Source organism: Peromyscus leucopus, chromosome X (genome assembly GCF_004664715.2).
Source record: "Peromyscus leucopus breed LL Stock chromosome X, UCI_PerLeu_2.1, whole genome shotgun sequence".
NCBI classification, from domain to species: domain Eukaryota; kingdom Metazoa; phylum Chordata; class Mammalia; order Rodentia; family Cricetidae; genus Peromyscus; species Peromyscus leucopus.
The window spans coordinates 118,583,551-118,608,661 of NC_051083.1; the positions used below are offsets into that span (position 1 = coordinate 118,583,551).

At 43.2% G+C, this 25,111-nt stretch overlaps 3 protein-coding genes across 3 annotated transcripts in view; all 3 read right to left on the reverse strand.

Moving 5' to 3' along the window:
- Positions 1 to 1,764, reverse strand: part of LOC114688510 (zinc finger protein 75D-like) — a 4,274-nt gene extending 2,510 nt beyond the window's left edge. Inside the window, exon 1 of the mRNA XM_037198807.1 lies at positions 1,722 to 1,764. Coding sequence (XP_037054702.1) covers positions 1,722 to 1,764 — 43 coding nt within the window. The remainder of the gene's footprint in view (positions 1 to 1,721) is intronic.
- Positions 1,765 to 4,428: 2,664 nt separating this feature from the next.
- On the reverse strand, positions 4,429 to 12,546 carry LOC114687843 (cancer/testis antigen 55-like). The gene is made up of 5 exons (XM_028862481.2): positions 12,220 to 12,546; positions 11,195 to 11,379; positions 6,435 to 6,579; positions 5,489 to 5,601; positions 4,429 to 4,679 (listed from the first exon to the last, which is right to left on the reverse strand). The coding sequence occupies exons 1-5, from the start codon at positions 12,299 to 12,301 to the stop codon at positions 4,473 to 4,475; spliced, it is 732 nt and encodes a 243-aa protein (XP_028718314.2). The 5' UTR covers positions 12,302 to 12,546; the 3' UTR covers positions 4,429 to 4,472.
- Positions 12,547 to 24,060: 11,514 nt separating this feature from the next.
- Positions 24,061 to 24,880, reverse strand: LOC119086658 (zinc finger protein 75D-like). Its single transcript, XM_037199177.1, has one exon. The coding sequence runs from the start codon at positions 24,872 to 24,874 to the stop codon at positions 24,245 to 24,247; it is 630 nt and encodes a 209-aa protein (XP_037055072.1). The 5' UTR covers positions 24,875 to 24,880; the 3' UTR covers positions 24,061 to 24,244.
- Between the last annotated feature and the right edge of the window lie 231 nt (positions 24,881 to 25,111).

Consider the following 25,111-nt stretch of genomic DNA (forward strand, 5'->3'; position numbering starts at 1 on the left):
ATTCGATCCCATCTGTCCCAGGCCCTCTAGCACAAGGCAATGATGAGATTGATAAATTATTGATAGGAAATGTGCTGGAGGCCCCCGAATTTCATAAAGAACATCATGTCAATAGTAAAGGTTTAAAAATAGATTATTCCATAACCTGGCAACAAGCCAAAGAAATAGTAAAGAAATGTCCTACTTGTTCCTTTTACAATCAAATGCCATAACCAGTAGGATGTAACCCAAAGTGTACTCAAAGGAATGAAATCTGGCAGATGGACGTGTTTCACTTTGCAGAATTTGGAAAATTGAAATATGTACACCATACCATCGATACTTATTCAGGATATCAATCGGCAACTGCTTTGAGTTCTGAAAAAGTTGATTCTGTAATCACTCATTTGCTAGAAGTTATGGTCATCATGGGTATAACTGCACAAATCAAAACTGACAATGCTCCAGCATATGTCTCTGTTAAAATGAAACAGTTTTTTTGAAACAGTTTTCAGTTCTGCATAACAGCCACAGATTCCCTTGTTCTCCCACTTCCTGCCCCTTCTTTCCCCCAGCCCACGCCCCATTCCCATCTCCTCCAGGGCAAAGCCTCCCCCAAGGACTGAGATGGACCTGGTAGACTCAGTCCAGGCAGGTCCAGTCCCCTTCTCCCAGATTGAGGCAAGCGTCCCTGCATAAGTCCCAGGTTTCAAACAGCTAACTCATGCAATGAGCCCAGCACCTGGTACCACTGCCTAGATGCCTCCCAAACAGATCAAGCCAATCAACTGTCTCACCCATTTAGAGGGCCTGATCCAGTTGGGGGCCCCTCAGCCTTTGGTTCATAGTTCATGTGTTTGCATTCATTTGGCTATTTGTCCCTGTGCTTTATCCAACCTTGGCTTCAACAATTCTCGCTCATACACCTCTCTTTTCTTTCTGTAATTGTTTTTTTTTTTTTTTTTTTTTTTTTTTTTTTTTTTTTTTTTTTTTTTTTTTTTTTTTTTTTTTTTTTTTTTTTTTTTTTTTTTTTTTTTTTTTTTTTTTTTTTTTTTTTTTTTTTTTTTTTTTTTTTTTTTTTTTTTTTTTTTTTTTTTTTTTTTTTTTTTTTTTTTTTTTTTTTTTTTTTTTTTTTTTTTTTTTTTTTTTTTTTTTTTTTTTTTTTTTTTTTTTTTTATTTTTCATTGACATTAGTTGCTGAATTATTTTATTGTATTTAATATATAAAGTTCCAGTCAAGCTATTAGAGCATAGCAAAGCTGCCATTGTGTGCATACCTTAATCAGCACTGTAGCAGAGATAGGTAGATCTCTGTGTTCAAAAACAGCACATTGAGATACATGCTAATCTCAAACATAAAGAACTGGACTGTACAACAGCATACAACAGTCATGTTTGGTAAAAATGAAAAGAACAAAATCTATATAAAGACAAACAGACAGGAAGTAGGTCTCTTTCGGAGAGGTCTCTTGGCTAAAGAGGTTAGCTGCAGCAGGCGGTAAAGCTCTTAGCTCTGATCTCATTGGCTTTCTTCTTTGCATTGCTTCTGTGTTTCTTGTTTAATAAGACGGATGGTTACATCTACAAGGAAGGGAAACTGTGGGCGGAATTATTGTATGATAGGAGAATTTATTTTCTTTCCTTTTGGGTGGAGTTGGTCTTCACATTTTTATTGGGGGGCAACAAGGAAGGGTCCTCATCCATCAGCAGGATTATTTGGAGGTTCTTCAGCCTTTCCAGACATGGGCCCTGAGGGTCCTGGGAGTGGCTGGGTACATCAGGCATGTTCCCATTATCTTGCACAGGCAATGGGTAGTTGTAGGGTGGGTGTGGCCTGGTTGATCAAAACTGCGTTCTTGCTGTAAGGGCTGACTATGGGCATAATTATAGCAAGGCCCAGACACCACCATCACTGACTCCTTCACCTAGGCATCTTGAAGGCAGAGAGTCTCCTGGCTATCTTGGTCTTTGCCAAGAAGAATCTGTTTTCAATAAAAATAAGTAAAATAAAATAACATATTCCCTCATAATGTCTGTAAGAATTTTATTTTTGTTTTTGTTCATCTGAATTTTCATGTCTGCTATCAGAAAAGAAACCAGTTATTTTAAGCTTCATATGGAAACCAACTGCTGCAGGAATTTCGGGGAAGGTGAATTTTCTCTAGTCCCCAATGTGAGCACCATGATTTTTTGCAGCCTTTTCCCAGTTAACACCCACTTTGATGGTGATGTCTATAAATTGCTCAGGATGTATCCCTGTAAAATCCCTCTTGCATTTGGGGCTTCCAGTGAACATCTGTTATCAACTGTTGGACAAAAGCTGTGTTGACCACTGTCCAGTGCACAGGGGCCTCTGGGTCAAAAGGGGTGTACTGTCTTTAACTGTCACAGAGCTGGTCATACAATTGGTTCAGGGACTCATCAGAGCACTGAGTGACTCTTCAAATTTTGACCAAGATTGTGACTCCACAATCTCCATTCTGAACTCCTCCAGCCTGACTTTCATCATTCTTAGAAGTGCCTGGAGGACCTCTGGTGTGTTGGGGTTACATTTGGGACACTTATCAGGAAGGAAGGTGTCGGCAAATCACTTCAGGTTACTAGTGTTTGGGATGCCTGAATGATCATCAGCCAGGCAGGCGCTGCCTAGTAGACCCTACACTCTTTTCTCTGGATGTAAAAAGGGCAATCAGGAGCTGTTGGCAGTTGTCCCAAGTAAGTTAGTGGCTGTGCATAATGGTTGACATTAGGTTGATTGCTGTTGGTTGATTTTCTACTCTTTTGGGGGCCCACCACCCAGTTCCCACATAAATACAGAGGCTTTTCTTACTTTTAAATGCCCTGCCATAGCTTGAATTGTTTCTAGCCAGCTTTTGTTAACTTAAATTACCCCATCTACCTTTTCCCTCTGGGCTTTTTTCTTTTCTTCTCTATATCTTATTTTCACTCTTACTCATGTCTGGCTGGGTGGCTGGGTGGCTGAGCAGCTGGACCCCCAAACCCTCCTCTCCTTGTGATCTTGCTCTTTCTTCTTTTTCTCCCAGATTTTCTCCTTCTATTTATTCTCTCTGCCTGCCAGCCCCGCCTATCCTTTCTCCTGCCTAGTTATTGGCCGGTCAGCTTTTTATTAGACCACCAGGTGTTTTAGATAGGCACAGTAACACAGCTTCAGAGTTAAAACAAATGCAACATAAACAAAAGTAACACACCTCAAAATAATATTCTACAACACTTGATCATAACTTGTGGCTGCTCTATGTATGGTGGGGTGTGATATCACTAGTTCAGGAGATCTGTAGTGGTGAATGGCTGATAAATATAATGAACTGTGTCTGGTCTGAGAATCCGGTCCTCCTGGAGGTTGGCTGGCCATGGAATTTGACATAACAGGCACAGGCCACTCGATGGCTAGTCACTGGGAAGCCTTCAGGGACCTGGACCTTAAGCAAACTGAGGTGGAGGAAACCCTTAGTGGTCTGTGGAAAAGGGGCCAATGGCAGCTGTGGAATGAGCCGTCAGACGGGAAGTCAGGATACAAAGCAGACATTGGCACTTTGTTCTGAATTCTGAGCATGGGGATGGCCACCCTCAGGGGGAGGGGTAGATGGTGGAAGTTCCAAATCCTCATCCTCTAACTGGAAGATAGGTGGCTTTTTCAGGGTTGAAACTCCTCTTACTGTTCAGGACAGCAGTGGATACACAAGAGGCATGGAATTGAACTCTGTCCTGTGGGTACAGGACCAGACTACACCAGGTATTGATGTAAGGAAACTGGTCCAGGTGGCCTGGCAACCCAGTGCAGGAATCCTTCACTCTGCAGATGTTGGAAAGGTCCAGGATTCCTTCTAAAGGGCAGAAAATGTTGAAGGAGGGCCAGTTAACTTCATAGAAGGTCCTCCTCAGTATCAGAAGAACTTTGGGGGGTGCCACCTCTCAGAATACTAAAAGTGTACTCTCATCTTTCTGTTTGAAGTAGTCCTGAGTCTGGTCTTTCATTTCTCTGCACTGGCATATTTGGTACACTATCACAGGAAGAGGATCCACGGATAAACACTAAGTTTAACAAATGGAGTAGCTGGTAGGAAATAAAAGATATTGTAGAGAAAAAACTATTGAAAGGCATAGAGAGACTCAAGCTAGAAGGCTTGCTGTAATGTTAAATCCAACCTAGTCACATTCGCCTGCTCACTCCTGGAATCTTGAGTTAAATGCTTTGCTTCTCCATGCTGCTTAATGGCCCACAAGGACACTGGCAACACAGAAGCTGCTCCTGCTTATAGAAAATGATGCATCTACCCTAAGGTCAGGGCTATTTCTTTGATAAAATCATGTTCCAATAGGGCATGGTTTTGAATTAACAAGGTACCTTCCTAAAATGAGTTCATGTTCCTAATGAAATCACCAGGATGTTTAAAAGAAGAGTCATAGTTCATTTCTTTAGATAACATGCTCATTGTGTTTTATTAACCCAGAGCCTTACAAATAAAGGTGAATTACAAGGCTTGGTCAATACACATTTCTACTGGGATCATTGATACCACTCTCCAAGAACAGTGTGGTTGAATGCTGTCCACAGCAACCACATTCACGATGTCATACAATCCCGGAGTATAATCTGTAGGCTTCTGGAGGGAATCCACAGTAAAAAAGACACAGGATTCCACCACACCAGTTTTTCCATCAGTACTGGTAACACAGACCTATCAAGAGAAATGAAGGCAATGAGTATGGAGAAGCATAACCCACCACAGATGGCCCTCAACAACCCCTTGGCTCTACTCAGCAGGTCCTTCAACCCATCACTGATTCTCATCCTTGACACAGAGGGAATGCCTGGGTACTGTGTCAACACAATGAGTCACCATTCCACATCACTCCTATTAAAGCAGAGAAATAAGACAAACATTGGGTGACTTATTAAGAAGACATGCCCTTCATGCTACCCAATATGGACCCACACTCTATCTCTGTGTGATGAGAAGACATGCCCTTCAGGTTCATGCTACCCAACATGGCTCCACACTCTGTCTCCTGTGTGATGAGAAGACATGATCTTCATGCTACACAATGTGGCCTCACACTCTGTCTCCTCGGTGATGAGAAGATGTGCCCTTCATGCTACACAATGTGATTTCACACTCTACCTCCCTGACTTTACATCTTATTCTCAGGCTGTACTAGACAAGGTCTTACCCATCCTTATAAACAGGCTGAACACCTCAAACCCAGTGTACTCAAGGTTTCCCCACAATGGCCTCACAGCCAAGACACTTTAGAACTGTTTTTCACTGAACACCCTAATGTCAAGTAAAGCACAAAAGCTGGTAGTTAACAATGTGTATATTCTACATTACTTTCTGCTTATTTCCTTTTCAATCAGTGAGTTTGTCCACTTTGGCAGGGAATACACTAGCAAACATACCAAACAAAATCCTGGGCAAAAAAGTAACCAGGAAGGAAGAATAGGCAGCTACCTGTTCATGACAAGGGCAACATGGGAGCAAATTACCTCATCCATATTCTGGGAGCTTAAGGGGCTCACGGTGTGGATGTTCATGTTTGAAGTGCCTGGCTTCATGGAATACTCAACCAGCAACAAGTCTCCTTTGTAAGGCATGAATTCTAAAACAACCAAGAACATTAGAAGTGTAAATATTATGGCACTCAGGTCATGTCACAATACCTAAGACCCTTCATCATTGCTATATGCTGACAAACATTTCCTGAATGCAAAGTAACTTTTCCAAATACTTATACAGACATCTCAAATATCTTCCTACAGGAAGGGACGCTTAAGGCCTTTAAACACTGGTTCTTCGACAATGATTTATTCACAGACATGGATAACTAAAAACTGTGACTCTCAGAGTGAAAGTTACAGCTAGGAGTACTGGATTTTCTCATCAAGTGGTCATTTTGAGATCTCGTTTGGGGATGGAAGCCAGGTACACAGTAAGATCACATGTTTCAACCTTGGTACCAAGGCTAGGGACATTTATCTTATCTGAAGAATATTCTGGAAAGAGGACACAGAAAGAAAGAGGCCTATCTGCACCTTTGCTTTGAAATGGTGGATGTATTTTCAAGATAAATCTCTTATACTTGTGTGATGCTATCATTGATGATATTTTGCATGTATCCTGATGCAGTGGCAGAAAGATTATGACCTCAGCACTCAGAAGAGTCAGGGATGGGTTTGCTAAGGTCATGAACAATTCTCAGATGCATAGTGAGTTTCAGATAACTTAGAGGAACCCTGTATGAGAAATCAAAACAGCCAAACCAATCAATTGAGTAGTGAAAACCACATGGATGCATGATGATGGCACTGGGGACAGGACCGCTATGTGATATTTAAAATATTGCCCATTTCCCCATTTTAATTGTACCCCACATTCAATTTCAAGGACACTTCCCACACTCTTGCGTTTTGCTTTTAAAACTATAAATCTTACCTCCAGAAAAGAGATGGACAGGGAAAGAAGTTTCCTTGTCGATATAGATGCTGTCCTGTGTGACCGAGGTGACACACTTAATACAAAGTTCTCTGTCAAGGTCTGATTGCTCAGTACCATCAACAGGGTCAGTCATGGTTTTCACCTATAAGAGAAGGAGATGGTGGTTGAAGATACAATAAAAATTACAGGCAGGAGACTGTACAGTTACCAAGGAATCCCCATGAAAACAACAGCATTTTCAGCGAGGTGACCTAACAGAGTTGTAAGGGTGTTTGCAGGACATAGGACTCCTTGTCAGAGACATGGACTTTATTAGTCATGCCAAAATAGCACTCCTGTGTCAGATCTTTTAAGCAACTGTTCTCAAACCTAGCCCATACATTTCCCATTAATGATACACCATGGACCTGAGATGATGACATCAATTTTGTCTGTGCTTGCTCCATGGATTGGCAAGTGCCTTGCAACTGTGAATTTCACACCTATGTTTAATGCTCTCACAAACTCACCTTCTGACCTTAGAAAGACAGGGCTCTTGCTTTCCAGGAACTCAAAATCCAATAGTGTAAAATATACTTCTAAACAAGCTGTAGCCATGGCTGTAACTCAAATTAATTTTTAGACTGACTTTGGTGGTGTAATTTGAGGAAATGGGCTTTGCAGGGTATTTGAAGGAAGAGAAATGGGTTAGCTGGGAGATGGGAGTGGAGCAGAATAAAGTTGACAGAGACAAGAATGAGCAGAACAATTTTGGAGAACAAGGAGGGAGAGCATGTTTTTCCCTATCTGGACCTGGGTGCTGAAGCAGGAGATTAAGTGGAAGAAATAACCCCCATCACAAGAGATTGCAAAGGAAAACCAAGCCCAGGAACTTATCACACACACCTGAGCAAGGAAAAGTGGAACGCCCTCCATTTGAACCACAGAACAAAGTGTACACCTATCACTATGGTGGCAATTGCCCCCACTCACCTGTTAACTGACACTTGATGTGTTAGCCAAGGATGGACATGGACAAACAACCAAACAAAGTCCCTGCATCCTCACCTGAGCTCAGACCTTGCTGGTCATAAGGCCTACTTATCTGCCTTTTCCAGGGTATTTTTGATGGAAACTCCCTGGTCCACAACAATTGATAGCACAAAAGCAGCTCCTTCACTAAAGCATGTTTCAGTTTCTATTCTTACCAATAAAGACTGTATTACATTTTTGAAAAATTATTTTTTTAATTTATTTTACATCCTAACCTCAGTTTCCCCTCTCTCCTCTCCTCCCAGTCCCTCCCTCCACCTCCCCTCTGCCCTCCCCCAATTCACTCATCTGTTTCTTTTCACAAAAGGGCAGGCCTCCCATGAGTATCAACAAAACATGGCATATCTAGTTGCAGTAAGACTAAGCATCTGCCCATGTAGTAAGGCGGGAGAAAGAATCAGAAGAGAAAGTGGGAAATAATCTTGAAGGTACTGGCACAGGAGACAACTTCCTGAACAGAACACCTATCTTGCAGGCACCAAGATCAACATTTAACAAATGGGATCTTATGGAATTGAAATGTTTCTGTAAGGCAAAAGACACCATCAATAGGACAAAACAGCAGCCTACAGAATGGAAAAAGATCTTCACTAACCCCACCTCTGACAGAGGGCAGTTTTCCAAACTATATAAAGAACTCAAGAACCTAGATATCAACAAACCAAATAATCATCCAATTAAAAACATGGGGTACAGATCTAAACAGAGTTCTCAACACAAGGATCTCAAATGGCCTAGAAAAACGTAAAAAGATGTCCAATATCCTTAGCCATCAGAAAAATGCAAATCAAAATGACTCTGAGATTCCATCTTACACCTGTCGGAATGACTAAGATAAAAAACACAAAGGACAGCTCATTCTGGAGAGCATGTGGTGCAAGGGGAACACTCCTCCATTGCTAGTGTGAGTGCAAACTTTCTACAACCAGTTTGGAGGTCAGCTCCACTACTCTTGGGCATAAATCCAAATGATTCTCCATCGTACCACAAAGACACATGCTCAACTACGTTCATAGCAGCTTTATTCATAACAGCCAGAACCTAGAAACAATCCAGATGTCCCTCAACTAAGGAATGGATAAAGAAAATATGGTACATTTACACTAAAAGTGATACCTGGAAAGGGAGGTGCATTTGGGGGTCAGGTAAAATCCTGGCACAAGGGAATCTCCCAGGATTCTACAAGGATGACCCCAACTAAGCCTCTTAAGCAATAGCAGATAACATAACCTGAACTGGCCATCTTCTGTGACCAGATTGGTGCCTAGCCCAATTGTCACCAGAGAGGCTTCATCCAGCAACTGATGGAAAAACAGATGCAGACCCACAGCCCAACATGAGGTAGAGTTCAGGGAATCCTGCAGAAGAGGAGTAGAAAGGATTGTAGGAGCCAGAGGGGTCAAGGACACCACAAGAAAACTCACAGAATCAATTAACCTGGGCTCATAGGGGCTCACAGAGACTGACCCGACAACCAGGGAGCCTGCGTGGGACTAATGTAGGCACTGTGCACGTATGTTACAGTTGTGTAGCTTGGTCCTTTTGTGGGACTCCTAACAGTGGAACCAGGGCTGTCTTCAACTCATTTACTGGCTTTTGGGACCCCACTCCATTGACATTTTTTCCATCCATTTGAAACCTCCTGAAACTCTGCTCCAGCCTCTTTAACCAGTTGTACTCATCATGTAACCTGTATTTTCTGTGCACTTACATATTGATTGTGGTGTGTTATATGAGAATTAGGAATAGCAATTAAGACTGAAATAAAAAAAAAAACCCATGTAATCTTGTCCAGATTACCAAAGTAAGCAGGATTTTCTTGCAAATTGCTGCCATTAAAACTACTGTGTTGGGCTGGAGAGATGGCTCAGAGGTTAAGAGCACTGGCTGCTCTTCCAGGGGTCCTGAGTTCAATTCCCAGCAACCACATGGTGGCTCACCACCATCAATAATGAGATCTGGTGCCTTCTTCTGGCCTGCAGGCTTACTGTATACATAATAAATAAATAAATCTAAAAAAAAAGAAAAAAAACTACTGTGTCTTATGAATTTATTGTTATTCAATAAATTCTGACATTGTGAAAGACACATCTGTTCACCTATGTTCCTGAAAGAGTACATTAATGACATAATATTTTTGATATTTTTAAAATATTTGAAAAACAAAAAACTGTGTTTTAAAAAAACCAGTGGGAGAACACATTCCTATTTTCCTAGTAAATATATTCTTACAAATGTGGAAAGGTCTAGGATGGATCTATGTTTGAGAAGAACAAGAAGTGAAAATGATAACTTTATCATTAAGATGATAAAAAATTCAAAATAAGATCAGGAGCCTGCTTCCAGTTTTCAATTTTACCATGATTTTACAATAACAGTCTTCCAGTGTTTTCCAATACTGGCAAAGGTATCTTCTGTGGCCTGCTGTTGAGACTCTCAATAGGAACAAGATAAGTAAGAGTAATTTGACAATAGCCATCAATATGTAAAGAGTTGAACGGAAGTGATGATTACAGAACCCACATGGAGGCTCAGCACCTCCTCAGGCAGCAGGAACACACGTGGTACACAGATGTACACGCAGGCAAAACACTCATGCACATGACATAATAAAAAGAAATCTAAAAAATTAAAGTAAATAAACACATACACTTCAATTGACATAGAAAAGAGTGTGAACAATACAGTCTTTGTCATATCAATTCTTCTAGTTTGGATACTGAATAGAAAATGGCTGGCCACTATATGATGGAAGTTGCAGGATTATACAGAATCATTTCCATGTTTTTCAAATATTAAGAGAACTGATACAAAATATTTAGAAACAGAATAGGCATCACTGCATTCAAATTCTAGAACATCAAATCCACTAAGCTCTTAGAAGTGGGATGTCAACTTTGACCATACATCAACATTTTCTTAATCTTTTTTTGGTGAAAATTTTATTTTTACATAGAAGGGAAGTTTTAAGGTTATTACGTTTATGGTCTAAAAAGAAAAGCAAGGAAACCCTTTTGTGTATTTTCAGCAAGAAACTGTACATCTCTAATTTTTTATTCATATTTACAATGTAATTTGATCAAAGCGTTACTAAAATGCATGATAGTATCACACTTTTCTTTTTTCCTCTCATATATAATATCATGACCACAGTTTCCCCTCCTTCCTCCCCTTCCAATCAGGCCTCCATCCACTCCTTTCTCTTTTCTGAATCTTTTTGAAAAACGGGTTTTCACCATGTAACTCTGGCTGTCCTGGAACTCACTATATAGGTCAGGCTGGCCTTGAACTGAGAAAATTGCCTTCCTCTCCTTCCTGAGTCCGCACCACCATTCCCATCACACACAGTGTTTTGAATGAGAATGGCCCCAATAGACTCAAGGTGTTTGAAAACTTGGTCCCTATGGAGGGACTGTTTGGGGAGGTTTAAGAGGTGTGAATTTATTGCAAGCGGTTTGAAAATGTAAAGACTAGCAACATTTCTAGTTGTGTCTCTTTGCTTTGAGACTGCATTTGAAGAGGTAAGCTCTCAGCTTCCTGCTTCTGTTACCATACCTGCTGCTTGCTGCCTACCGTCCCTACCTGCCTTGATGGACTCACTTATTTTTCTAGAACCATAAGAACAAATAAACACACTTCCTTAAGTTGCTCTCATCATGGTATTTTATCACAGCAACAGAGAAGTAAATAATACACCAAGAGACTCTGGGTGAAGTCAGGTATACCTTGATTGCTTTTTGGATATGAGTTGTTTCGTTTTCTTCCACGAGAGCAATGACTCTTGTCCCAGTGTTCAGTGGGACTTTGACACACAACATGTCAGTATTGAAAAAGATAGATTCATTAATCCAGCCATAGTCGGTACACAGGGTGGTCACAATTCCTCTGACAGTCTTCAACTTGGAGATATCTATGACACAGATAAACTAAGGTCACAATGGTTCATATCAAATGCAATCCGTCTCTACACAGAAGTCCTACTCTGAGCCCCTGTGTAGATGTGAGCACATATCATCACTTCTCTGACCATAACAACCATTCCTGGGCCCTAAGATTGTGACCACTGAATGTCACCTCCACGGCATCTGTGGGTGGCCTGTCCCAGTAAGAGTACAAGTCCTGCTCAGGAAGCCTCTTTAAACTCCCATTATTGCTGGTATATGGCTGCCTCAGCAGCAGCAGCAAATGCATAACCAACGCTCTAATTTCTGACCAAGCATTAAAAGATATGTGCAGATGTAAGGACATGTTTCCAAATTGTCTTAATTCTTCATGAGCATAATGGGTAAGTAATGTTTTGGGAACTGACTCCAGTATCCTGCTGGGACAACCGGCCACCTTCCTTCGTGGTACCTCCTAATCCTGACTTTGCCTCCTGACTTCAGATACTTGTGTGCATGGGAAACAAGGTCAAATTCAGTCTCCAGTGAGATGTTCCCTTCTCTGGGGAATACACAAAGGCGTCTTGTAAGGGGAAAGGCAGAGACAGTACATCCCGCAAACACTTGTGTCACGTGTTCTTTGAGTTGGTCCAAACACCCTCCTGCTTTGGCTCACCAAGGGAGCTTGGGGCACAGTTCAGTGTTGGCCTAACTCTTGGGAACTCAGGGACACCCTTATGGTCAACAGCCACTCAGGATGGCGGCCGGTCCCTCCCGCCATCTGGGTCCCACAACACCTCATGATGGAGAGAGACCCTTTTCTGAGGAGTCTCCTTGAGTGAAGAATGAGGGGACTCCAAGAGGCATACCTTCAGATTTTTCCTGTGGTGTTTTTTCAGACTCTGTCTTCCACTGAAAGATAGCTGAAATTCGTTGCCAAAGTCTCTGCATACTGGTGTCACCACCAGCCTGGGCAATGCCGAGGCTTGCGAATGAATCACTGAGCCTGATGTTATGAATCTCAGGATCTGGCCCCACTTATCTTCTCCAGCCTCTGTGAGATGGTAGTGACCAGCTAAAGGGCAGCCCTCTGAAATGGGCAGGGACAGGGAACCACCCTGGCTTCTGGCAGCTCCCTTCAAGCTCCCAGGGAGAGTCCACCTCTTTCTACTGCCCAGCCAATGAGAGTCAATGGGATGTTTACATCACTGCCAATGAGAGCCACTGGGAGGAGACTTTGGGCTCCGCCCACCCATTGTGAGTGCACCAATAAGAGGGTCCCTGGAAAAATCTGCGCGTAGGTGTGCCCTTGGGGGTACTCAGTTTGGATGTAAAAGGGTCTCTTTCCTACGTTTTCGATAGAGCCAGGGTTTTGTCTTAGGAGGTGTGACAGAAGCCTGTGTGCCTGCTCTGACCCCCAAAATTATGCTTGGCGATAAACATAAGCACTATCCACATTGTGGCATTGTTTGAATCTGGGGCAGTGTGTGTGTGTGTGTGTGTGTGTGTGTGTGTGTGTGTGTGTGTGTGTGTGTGTGTGTTGGTCTTCTGTAATTTAAAATTTTGAGGATAGTGAAGCCTTATCTAATTATTCTCTATCAATAAAAATTGGGAGTCAGACATTGGGGTAAGAACTTAAAAGAGCAGAAAAACAGGGGAGCCACCACCAGTCACCCCCTACCTGTTTTGTTCCTTCCTCTAAAAGGGTCGAGTTCCTGTCTCAGCCCTGCCTTACTACTTACTGTCTCCTGTCTACAGTCCTCCAAACTTCTATGGATAATTTTGGTCAGCTAGTGTCTATCTCTGCCCTCTGACTCTAAGCAAGCTTTATTTGTCAGAACACAATCAAAATATCACACATTTCCCCCTTTTGTTTAAATAAAAATAGAAGTTTTTAACTAACATAGTAAAACTATATATAATAAGTACAATAACTATATACAATATATACAGGCAATAACTACATTAACAATGTCTAGTCCATTTGCTATCTTGGTAAGCTTAAAGTGTTGTACCTAAATCATTTTCTATCCTAACTTGTATTACCAACCCAAAACTATCTTTTTATGTCTCTCAACCTTATACACTTTACACCCCTTTTATGAGTTTCTTTTCTGAAATTTGTAACAAGGAAAGCTATAACTATAACTATCTAGTCTTCAACTCCATCAGAGACCTGAGAAGGATATAATATTACCTGAGTAAACAGGAACTACAGAGCAAACAACTCCCAAAACTAAGGAATGACAGAAACAGCTGGCTGCTTAGACAGTCACTCAAGGTTCCTCTGCAATTTTGGGGGATCCATCTTCGGCCTAAAGGCCTAGAATATCTGACAGATTTTTCTGTGAAGCAGGAATTTTGAAGGACTGTCCTGCCTTGTCTTGGCAAACTTCAGCAGCCATTTTCTTTTGTGTCCTATCTGTCAAATTTGGACAGTATATGTCAGCAGTTGAGGCAAGGGCAGTTTCTTGCCCAGTGACTAACTTTTACCACAAAGAAAATAAACTCCATATGGTGTTTCTTTGATGCCCATCATTTTCTCTGAAGTAGACTGGTGCTGCTGGGCTCAGACATGTCTCATTGTCATAAAAAACAAAACCCCTCAGGCAGTGGTGTCACCTTTAATCCTAGTCCTTGGGAGGTGGAGGCACATGGATCTCTGTGAGTTCAAGGCCAGCCTGGGCTACAGAGTGAGTTGCAGTTAAGGCGCAAAGCTACACGGAGAAATTCTGTTTTGAACCCCCCCCAAAAAAACCCCTCATGTTATTAAAGCATCTTGAATGCCATATTCTGTAGATCTCTGAAGTGTTTGAAGACTACTTGTCTATCTAAAATATATCTCTGTTTGACCTTGAAAACATACCTAATATGACTACAAGTTTGATTACAATAGTTGACTATTAATTAACCTGCATTTCTTTATTATCCTAAAAAGACTGTAATAATAACTTTCAATTACTAGAAATTTATATTCATTGTTAAATGACCCGATGGCATTTTATTCAATGAGCAGGAATGGAGGGTGGGAATTGAGGATGGGGATAGGATTGGCTAATGGCTTAAGCTAGCATGGGCTATGAGCAGAGAAGCTGAAGAGAAGAATGGGTGAGAATCCCAGGAACAGGGCTTTGGTTGCCCAGGATGTGGAGGATATGTGCATCTGAGTCACATGCTGCTGAACCACTGAGGATGACATTAGAACGGACAAGGTTGTTTAGGATATACATTGGATTAAAATCCATTGCAGCTCATGTCATGTGGAGCAGTACTTAAGAAAGAGACGCGAATACAGGCTGTCTGCTGAGGCATTAGGACTGAAGGAGGGGGCAGGGAGCAAGTAAGGGCTGGGATGCTTTACCTTGTGGTCCTTAGATTGACAGGGAAAAGAAATGGCTGGTGGTTAATTGTGTTGTTTTCAACAAAATGTACTTCTAAACTTCAGTAAAAATCAAAACGTACAGATAATCTGGGCTGCTGTAAAACCAATGCAATCAATGCAACACACACACACACACACACACACACACACACACACACACACACTTTGGCAGTTAGTAGGAGAGTTCCTTGGTCTCCATTGGAAACCACGAGAAAGATTTTCTTGGTGATTTGCTTTCCAGTTAAATATTTCCCTCTAAGGTCCAGGTGGAACTCTTTGATTCAGGTCGTCAACTTTAAGCCTGGATGGAGTCTCATGACTTCTGGAGCATAGTAGCCTCCTGCCAGCATTCCTCTTGTATTCTGGAAATTCTAAAGCCAAAGCAGACAGCATTGGTCAGGGGTTCCTGGTGAAGTCACCCCAACCAAGGGGGAAACTGATGGAGAGACTTCCTGTGTCCAAAACAGCAGGCTGGGTGAACTCTGAGACAGTTTGTGGTGAAGTTTCCAAGTGCCCTCCCTCTTCCCTCTAGCATGCAATAGCAGAGCCCTGCTGGACCTTGTTCTCTGACCTGGTCAGATCGACATACGTGGAGGGACTGCTGCGTTCTCCACACGCAGGGCAATTACCAGACTCCGGCAGGAAGAAAGGGAGTCAGTAGCAGCCAGGGAGACGGGAGAGAAAGGTAGAGTTCATCAAGGAGGTCAGCGGTGCTACTTGAGAGTTTCCACCCACCTTCTGAGAATTTATTTTCTATGAAACACATTAACAGCCACCATTTCCATCCCTTCCCTCAGCTTTTGATGTTGGAAGGGGAAAATGATGGGCATATGTCAGCACAGATCAAAGTGATGAGGCCATTTTCTGCTTCCTTCCAGAGTTCCATTTAGCCAAAGAGTATGAAGATCTGGAACCTCCTGGTGAAGAGCCCCCAGAGCAGCTGCTGGCTGACACCAAGGAGCCTGAGGAAAACCAGAATCAACAGGAGATGCCAGGGACCTCCAATGAAGTACAGGAGCCTCTCAGCTCTGGAGCCCATACACAGGCTCCTCCCGATGAGAAGCCTTTCTCTAGTGAGCAGTTAGGGCTATGCTGTGCTCACCGGCAGCAATCTAACATTCACCTGGAAATTCAAACAGGAAAGGTAGCACAACAGGGTCCTAGAGATGGGCCAGGGTCGTCCCGTGGGTCAGACCGCTATGGGCCAGGGCCCTTCTGTGGGTCAGACCGCTATGGGCCAGGGCCCTCCCGTGGGTCAGATCGCAGTGGGCCAGGGCCCTCCCACGGGTCAGACAGCTATGGGCCAGGGTCCTCCCGTGGGTCAGACAGCTATGGGCCAGGGTTCTCCCGTGGGTCAGACCGCTTTGGGCCAGGGCCCTCCCGTGGGTCAGATCGCTATGGGCCAGGGCCCTTCTGTGGGTCAGATCGCTATGGGCCAGGGCCCTCCCGTGGGTCAGACAGCTATGGGCCAGGGCCCTCCCGTGGGTCAGACAGCTATGGGCCAGGGCCCTCCCGTGGGTCAGACCGCTATGGGCAGCAGTTCGTTTACCAGAAGGATGTTCATGTGCATGCTCTGTCCAGCAATTCATTTACTCAGGCGGCAACAGTCAGTGAGCCAGAGGCAGACTATTTTGACCAAGAAAGACGGCAATGTAGGCTATGTAAGAGGGAGTTTATGTATACCTTGGGCCTGATAGAACATGTGAGACCTCAGGTAGTTTCCAGATCTCACCAGTGCCCCTTCTGTGGGAAAACCTTTAGAGGGCAGTCACATGTTATTGCACACCAAGTGAGACACACTGATGAGAGACCATTTCCATGCAATCACTGTCTGAAAAGCTATAAACACAAATCCAGCCTGCTGAGACACTTAAAGTTCCACACAAGGGAGAACCAAGCCAAGGCGAGCCAGGGTGCTCAGCGTGCCCCCCACAACGCAAGTAGATCACCACCTGCAAGCTTTACAGCACAACTCCCCAAGAATCTGTTCATGGAAATAGGACCAAAGAAAAGATGCTGCCTCCTAAGAGCCTTCCCCTGCACTGGGTTGTCTCAGAAGGACGGTGGTGTTTGAGCTTATTTCAGAGAGGAGCTTTGCTTTTAGCGAGATGCAAAGCCCGCCTTCCAAGGCTTACCAATACTAGGATAGTCCCCTACTCCCCACGGTCCTGCATGTGGTTTTCTGGGCCTAGTAAGATCTTGTTTTGCCTTTAATACGAATATTGTTTATTCTCAAGCAGTACCCATTTCACAAATGCTGTGATAATGACATATAGATTATATACATTCTTCATACCTTAAATGGAAAAATATTGACATGCAAGCTTGTAGTGAAGTAAGTTGTTGATAGCTGTGAATGTCAAATTTTTCCTTCCTAGTGGAAATGATGGTCTCAGTTAGTTTTGTTTTGCTTTGGCTAGTAGTGAACTCCAGGCCTTGCACATGCAAAGCAAACACTCTTACCACTGAGCTCCATCTCTAGCTCAGGTAAGGTTTTGGTTTTCTTTACCAGTGATGGGGAGTGAATTTAGGGCCTTGAGCTTGCAAATCACACACTACCACTGAGCTCCATCTCTAGCTCAGGTAGTTTATTTTTTGTTTTTTTTTTCTTTACTGGTGCTGGGGAGTGAATTTAGGACCTTGAGCTTGCAAATCACACACTACCACTGAGCTCCATTCTAGGTTAGTCAGGGTTTTGAATTCTTCAACTCTAACTGTGGTCATTCTCCATTAATTTGAGGTTATAGTTTGTCCTGTATTCATGGTCTGTGACTACACTTTTTGTTGTATTTCCTCCTCTTTGGTCCAGGAACTGACCAATGCTAAGCCTTTGCTGATAAGTTTTTGTTAATACTGGAATTTGATTAATAAACAAGTTTCTCTTGCTGCTTTGTGTCGTTTTTGTTTTCTTGAAGATTTGTATCCTGTGGGTCAGAACAAAACCATGTGATGTGCCTTGAGGAGGGTGGTCTGGGACTCTGAGAGGATTTTCAGCTGTTAAATGCATGCCTGGTAGCTGGTGCCCTAGCAGGATAGTGCTGTTCCTTAGGTAAAATGCTCAAGGTTTGGTTCTCCTATACGCCTGAGAACCAATATTTTTTTTCGATATCACAGAGCAGATTTTTAACATGTGATTAGCTTTTAAGCTAGCAGTAAACCCCAAAGGCTCAATTTTGGACCTAGGAGGAGCCTGTCCTCTAAAGCTAGTCAAATAATGCCCAGCCTCAGGAGCCCATCCTTGCCTTTCATTCCCAATGTGGAGGGACCTGTGGTATTTTCTAAGGAGTTTGCAGTCGGAGCCTCCGGAGTTAGCAGGGCATGCTGCTCAGCTTACCCAGTTGTTCATCTGGAACAAGGGAAAGGTGGGAAATCAGTGCCCTGATGGCTCAAAACAAGTCTAGAACATTGTTGCATTCTGCCCCCTAGTGTCCGCAGTCCCTGCTGCGTTCCGAAGGGAAAGGCATTCATTCCTCCAGGAAGCTCCAGGCAGTTGAGTTGCATTCCTCTGTTTGCTGTCAGACCTAAGCCCGGGGCCTGCACTGGCTATTCTTAAGTAGAAGCAGGCTCACACTCCAGGCCCCACTTCCTGCTTCCTTCTAAGTTCTCTGCAACAATGAGACTCTCTTCAGCTTTGATGCTGAGAGGTGTCAGCCCCATTTCTCACATGCTATCCTGTCCAACGGGCAGTTACAAGAATTTCCTTCTTGCATCTGGTTTTTTACCAATTGTGTGGTCAGAGAGAACACCTCAGATGTCTAGCCTGGGCTAGGTTCACATGGATAAGGACAGGGAACATTAAGATGTGGCAAACGTATGAATATGTGTTCAATGTTTGTCTTTAATTGATGTCGAATGCTGAACACAAGAACCGTGATTGGTGAGGTGACTTCAAAGATTAAAATACGAGGTCCATCAAGAAAGCCAAGGGCTGCCTGCTGGCCCTGAGAATACCCTGAATCTAACCAGGACTGGTCTTTATAGAATGTGTTCCTCCATGTCTTTCCCGCTATGACTCCATCCTAAGAAGTGAGGTGTGGCGACAGGAGGCAAAGAAAGACAAGAGGTTCTCCCGTGTGAGGTGGATGAGAGCTGCTCAGTGGCCATGTTTTGGGATGCTCGTCTACCCTGTGACTTCAGGATTTTAGCATCACCTGTGAAGCAAAGAAGCCTTCGCAGTACACAAGGCAGGAAGAGGGAAGGGTGGCTGTGTCTCCGTCTTCAGGGTTTACATTGTAAAGCTGAAACACGCTGTAACAACCCATGTCTTCCTGACAGTTATCAAATTAGTGTCCATGGAATCTGTCAGTTTCTTTCCTGGGATAGTTTTAGACATGGGTGGAAATGCTTTTCTCTCAGCCTGTGTGTGCTGGTAAGTTTTGCCAACATGACACAAAGCTAGAGTCTCCTGGGAAAAGGGACCCTCAAATGAGGAACTGCCTCTACCAGACAGGGCTGTAAGCATGTCTGTTGAGAATTTTCTTTTTTCTAATTTATTGTCTTTAAGATTTTTCATACAGTATAGTTTGAACATATTCTTTCCCCTCAACCTGCCAACCTGTCCAACTCACGGTCTTTGTCTCTAAATAAAAGAGAACCAAAATCAAAAGAAATAAGCATAAACCCAAAATGACAAAAACAAAACAAAAGCACACAAAAATCATGGAGTCCCTTTTGAATTGCCCCATTACTTCTGAGTGTGGACCTGCCCTTGAGTAGGGTTGGTGTATTCAGTGCCATTCTACTGGAGAAAACTGATTTTCCCTTTCCTAACATGTATCAGTCGAAATAGCTTCTTGCTTAGAAGTGGGACTTTGTGTCTGTTTTCCCCTCCATGCTGGGGTTTGTTTGGTATGAACTTGTGCGTGTCTTCTGCATGATGTCACAGTCTCTGTGAGTCCAAATGTGTGTCAGCTTTGTTGTGTCCGGAAGATGCTGTTTTCTTGGAGTCATCCATCCCTTCCGGTCATTATAGTCTTTCTGTCTCATCTTTTGCACAGATCACTGAACCTTGAGGGGAGGGGTTTGATAAAGATGTCTGATTTAATACTGAATGCTCCAAGCTCTCTCTGTCTCTTCCCATGGTCCAGTTCTGGCTCTCTGTGCTAATTATCACCTATTGAAAGAAGAATCATCTCTGATGAAGACTGAGCAACACACTATGGGTAGAGCAATTAGGAGTCACTAGAAGACATTTTATTGCCATGTTCATTTAGCAGAATTACAATAGTAGAGTTTCTCCCAGGATTCATGTCATATCTGGTCTCAGATGCTGGGCCTGAGACCTCTCTCCATTAAATCCTTCTATTACTAGTTTCTAATTTATTCCTTTATAGCATTATGTTCTATTTCCTCTTCCTTGAAACATCTCCTCCTCCCCTAATCCCTGTGGTTATTCTAAATGAAACACACATATATTAAGCAAAAAGCTAACTCCATGCATGAGAGAAAGCATGCAATGATTGTCTTTCTGGGTCTGGTTTACCTGTTGGACATTTTCCTGATTAATAGTTAATGGGAGAGGGCCCAGTACACTGTGAGTAGTGCTGTCCCTGAGCAGGTGGTCCTAGGGTATATGAGAAAGCAAGCTGAGGGTAGGGTTTGAGAGATGGCTCAGTGGTTAAAGCAGAAGACCAGCCTTTGCATCCCAGAAGTCAGGTGGCAGCGCAGAACCACATGTGGCTCCAGTATCAGGGGATCGACTGCCCTCTTCTGGCCTCTGCAGACACTGTGTGAACATGGTGCACAGACATACATGCAAGCAAAACATTCATATGTATATATATATGTTTATATATATACATATATATATAAACATTCATATATATAAACAAACATTCATATATATATGTATGTGTGTGTGTGTGTGTGTTAAAATAAGTTTTTTAAATTCTTAAGAAAAAAGGCTGAGAAAGCAGTGGAGACCAAGCCAGTAAACAGCTTTTCTCCACTGTTCCTGTCTCTGCTCTTGCTTGAGTTCTTGCCCTGATAAGATGAGCCTTCTGCACCCTAAATTGTTTTTGGTTATGGTGCTCATCACAGCAGTAGAAAGCAAACCAGGTCACAACAGCATGCAGAAAAGTGTCGTCACAAAGACAGCCCCATCCCAAGGATACTATGGTACAATCTTCACAAAACAGACTCTGGACCCGTCCTCAGATAGGGGTGTCTGACTGGATTATCTGGGTTAACCCCATGTTATCACAGGAGACAAGAGGAAGAAAGATCAGAGTCAGAAGCTGATTTTAGGCTGATGCCAACGCCAGGCTTGGAGCCACACAGCACAGGTGCCCCTGAAAGCTGAAAAGAACAACAAAAATGGGTTCCCTCTTGAAGTTCCAGAACAGGGGTTCTCAGCTTTCCCCAAAGCTGTGGCCCTTTAGTACTTCCTCATGCCGTGGTGATCCCCCAAACATAAAATTATTTTCATTCTCTTCAGAGCTGTCATTTTCTAGTGTTATGAACCGTAATGTAAGTGTGTCCGTGTTTTCCGACGCTCTTAGGTGACTCCTGTGAAAGGGTCACTCGACTGAGAACCACTGGTCCACAAGCTGGTAAACCTAGCCAGCACCTTGATTTTATACGCTGCCTTCCAGAACTGTACTCAAATAGATGTGCCCTATTTTAGGCGCCTAAGCATGTGATCCTCTGTAACAACAGTATCTGGAAACTGAGGGACCCAAGGGGAGGTGGAACCCATTTTTCCTGTCCTGGATTCTTAGCAGGCTTAAGACAGCTGCTAAATAAGTAGATCAGAAAGGTGGGTGAATTCCTACCTGAAGTCTTTGAAGACAACAGGGATTCCATTTTGCATGGAGAATGGGGGATGATCTGTACTCCATTGAAAGAGTCTGTATCTTTATTAATTTGATGCCTGCCTGTCTGTCTGAGTGTGCTTTGTGATTCAGTCTGTCCTGTGTTTCTTAATTACTGGCTCTAGGGTTCTTATCTGACTTGCAAAATGAAACTCATCTCAGTTTGAAAACCTTTCATATTTGGTTTTCCGTGTGTTTATAATTGGATTTAAAAAAAATCACTTTCTGAATCCTTTGTACCCCCAATAAGACCAACATTTCTGGGATGAGTTTTTTAATTGAAAATAAGATTTTTAGATACAATATATTCTAAATACAGTTCCCCCTAACTCTTCCCAGATCCTCCCTACTTCTCCACGCATCCAAATCCACATCCTTTCTTTCTCCCTCTTATTAGAATATACATAGCCATCGAAATAATAATAATGATAAAAATAATAACGACAATAATGATAAAATAAAAACAAATGACCCAGAATAGGACAAAGCAAACAGAAGAAGAAGAGTCAGAGAAAAAGCATGAGAAACACACACAGACACAGAGACACACATGTTCACACACATCGGACTCCATTGGTCCTGATGGACTGTCTCAGGGAGTTCTTAGTCCAATTGGTGCTGATGAACTCTGTCTCGGGGAGCAGCTGCAGTCGTGGAGGGTGGGTGGGTTTGGGAGGGGTGGGGCTTGTAGGTTACAGGGTCTGCTGGGGGATGGTGGTAGTCTGACCTGTCTGCAGGAGATCTGCCTGCTGGCCTGAAACTGGGACTGCAATGGGTGGTGGTGTGGGGGCACAGGCTGTGCCCTTTGGCCCAAAGCCTAGAGGCTGGGGTGTTTGGCTATGAGAACAAAGACTCACCTCTTGGTCCAATCAGCACTGGCAGGCTCTGTCTTAGGGAGCAGTTGCAGGCTGGAAGGGTGGGTAGGTTTGGGCGAGGTGGGGCTTGTGTATTTGGTTTTAAAAGCCTTTGTTCAAATTTAAATATAGTATGAAGTGTGTCATTTTTAATGAAAAACAACACTTAAAAAATATGACAACCTTGCCCAATATCATAAATTAGCCCTTGATATATCTTTAAAATTCATGTATGCTATTTATCTTTTAAGAGATACCTGCACAAATGGAGAAGGGATAAAAAAATCACAAAGCAGTTTCCATCTGGCCTGATCCTGATGGGGCCAACAAGTACAAGCCACATGTCTTTCTTTGCCTGGCTGTTTTGGGATGTCCCCTTCTAGTGTCAGATGTGTATCATGTGGAAGGGGCTACATAAGGCCCAACTTGCCATTATCAGTGAGTTAAATGCTCTGCTATTTCTACAGAGAAAGTAGTCAAACTCATTTAGGGCTAAGAAATCACAAAAGTGGAGCTCCCTTTAGGGACAGGAGTCGTATGCACACATGTGAAAGCCTTCAGTGTGCATAAAGAAAGGCAAAATAATCAAGTCGTATTACCACTGTCCTGTACTTGCACTGAGACAGATAACTAGATGTGGGCATGTAGTGACTCTCTGATCATTTCATTCTATAAGTGCATACAAAGAGAATTGTGCAGACAGAGAGTACTGTGCAGACAGAGATAACTGTGCAGACAGAGAATTGTACAGACAGAAAGAACTGCGCACAAGAGAACTGTGCACACAGAGAATGTAAACAGAAAGAACTGTGCAACAGAGAGAACTGTGCACACAGAAGTGTGCACCAGAGAACTGTGCACAGAGAGAACTGTGACACAGAGAAAACTGTGCAGAGACAACTGTTCACACACAGAGAGAACTGTGCAGACAGAGAACTGTGCAGACAGAGAACTGTGCAGACAGAGAGAACTGTGCAGACAGAGAGAACTGTGCAGACAGAGAGAAGTGTGCACACAGAGAATTGTACAGACAGAACTGTGCACACAGAGAGAACTGTGCAGACAGAGAGAAGTGTGCACAGAGAATTGTACAGACAGACAGAACTGTGCAGACAGAGAGAACTGTGCACAGAGAACTGTGCACACAGAGAACTGTGCACAGAGAGAACTGTGCACAGAGAAAACTGTGCACACAGAGAGAACTGTGCACACAGAGAACTGTGCACACAGAGAATTGCAAGAGGAGTGCAAATGCTTATAAGGTTCTTAGGTTTGTGTTGGCTTTCAGGTCTTCTCTTGCTCCCAAACTTCTTAAAGGAACACAACAGTCGTAAGAACTCGGGAGAACAAGGACATTGGGAACACTTAGGCTAGGGAAAACACTAACCCTCCCTTCCTGTTCATGAGTAAATGGCCCTGATTCTCGAGCTTGGTTGTCTATGGAGACTAAAATCAGAGGTGCTGAAGATGTCCCTCACATAGTAATTCTCTCTGAACTCACTTCCCGGGGGCTGCAATGGCGCTTTATGTCTCCTCTGAGGAAGTTCGAAGAATGAGTGCAGGGTTCGCGGCACCTGACACCTGAGGATAGTGTTAGAGAAAACATAACTGCAGACAAGTTGACAACCAAGTTTTCATTCTTTATTCATAACATATCGAGGAATGGCAATTTTGTACAAACACTGAAAACTAAGTGCTGGGAGTGGGGAGCAATGTAGATTCCTTTCTGTGCTACAAAACATAGCTCTCCCAAGTTTCCTGTTCATAACACATGCTCATTGGGAAACGCCTAATCTTTTCTCCAGTCGGTCACAGCACTGTGCTCGTTTCCCTCTGGCTGGCTGCTCTAGCTGTTGACCTGACCATGTATGTTCTGGTGTCTGAGAAGGCTTGACTTCCTGTTAAACTTTCTCTCACACAGGCTACATGCATAGGGCTGCTCAGCAGTGTGGACTACCTGGTGGTTACGGAGGTGAGATTTCTGAGTGAAAGCTTTCCCACATTCCAGACACTTAAAGGGTTTCTCTCCTGTATGAATTCTTTGGTGTGTATGTAAGGTGGTGCTTTGAGTAAAGCTTTTCTGGCACCAGGAGCACTTATATAGCTTTATTCCTTGGTGTGACAGGATATGCATTTTGAGATCTGACTTCCACCTGAAGCTACGGTCACACTGCTGACATGAAAAAGGCTTCTCTCTGGTGTGGACTCTATGGTGCCTAGCAAGCTCAGAAGGAACTCTGAAGCCTTTCCCACACTCCTGACATTTAAAAGGTTTTTGTTGCCGTTGTTTACAAACTGAAGCTAATGTCCTTTTCCTCCCTGGAAGAGCCTGATCATGTTCCTGCACCCTGCGTGTATCTGCATGGCTTTTCCTGTTGGTTTTTTTCTGGGAAGCTTTCTTTTTGGCCTTTGACACTTTTGATGGTCTTGCTTCTATTTCTGATGTAGAGGCAGATACAGGCTGATCATTTCCCATGTCATCTCCAGGCTTTAACCCTGTTCATATAAAGAAAAGCATCAGTCAGGTGTTTCATAGAAAAGAAAATGTAAAGGACTAGAGAGGATGGTCAGTAACAATGACTTTAAAGAAATACATAAACTAGTGTTTGTGGCCCGGGCTGGAAAAATGGTATAGAGCCATAGTCCCTTGATCCACTCTGCTAGCTACAGCAAAAAGCCCACTCAATGGTGCCAGAAGTTACAAAAGGAAATT

Bases quoted from the DNA above. Each gene is read 5' to 3' on its own strand.
- LOC119086658 (XM_037199177.1), bottom strand. From the start codon at position 24,874: ATGGGAAATGATCAGCCTGTATCTGCCTCTACATCAGAAATAGAAGCA.
- LOC114687843 (XM_028862481.2), bottom strand. From the start codon at position 12,301: ATGCAGAGACTTTGGCAACGAATTTCAGCTATCTTTCAGTGGAAGACA. The intron at 11,380-12,219 runs GTATGCCTCTTG...TCTGTGTCATAG, and splicing joins ACCACAGGAAAAATCTGAAG to ATATCTCCAAGTTGAAGACT. The intron at 6,580-11,194 runs GTATACCTGACT...CTTCTCTTATAG, and splicing joins ATATCCAAAAAGCAATCAAG to GTGAAAACCATGACTGACCC.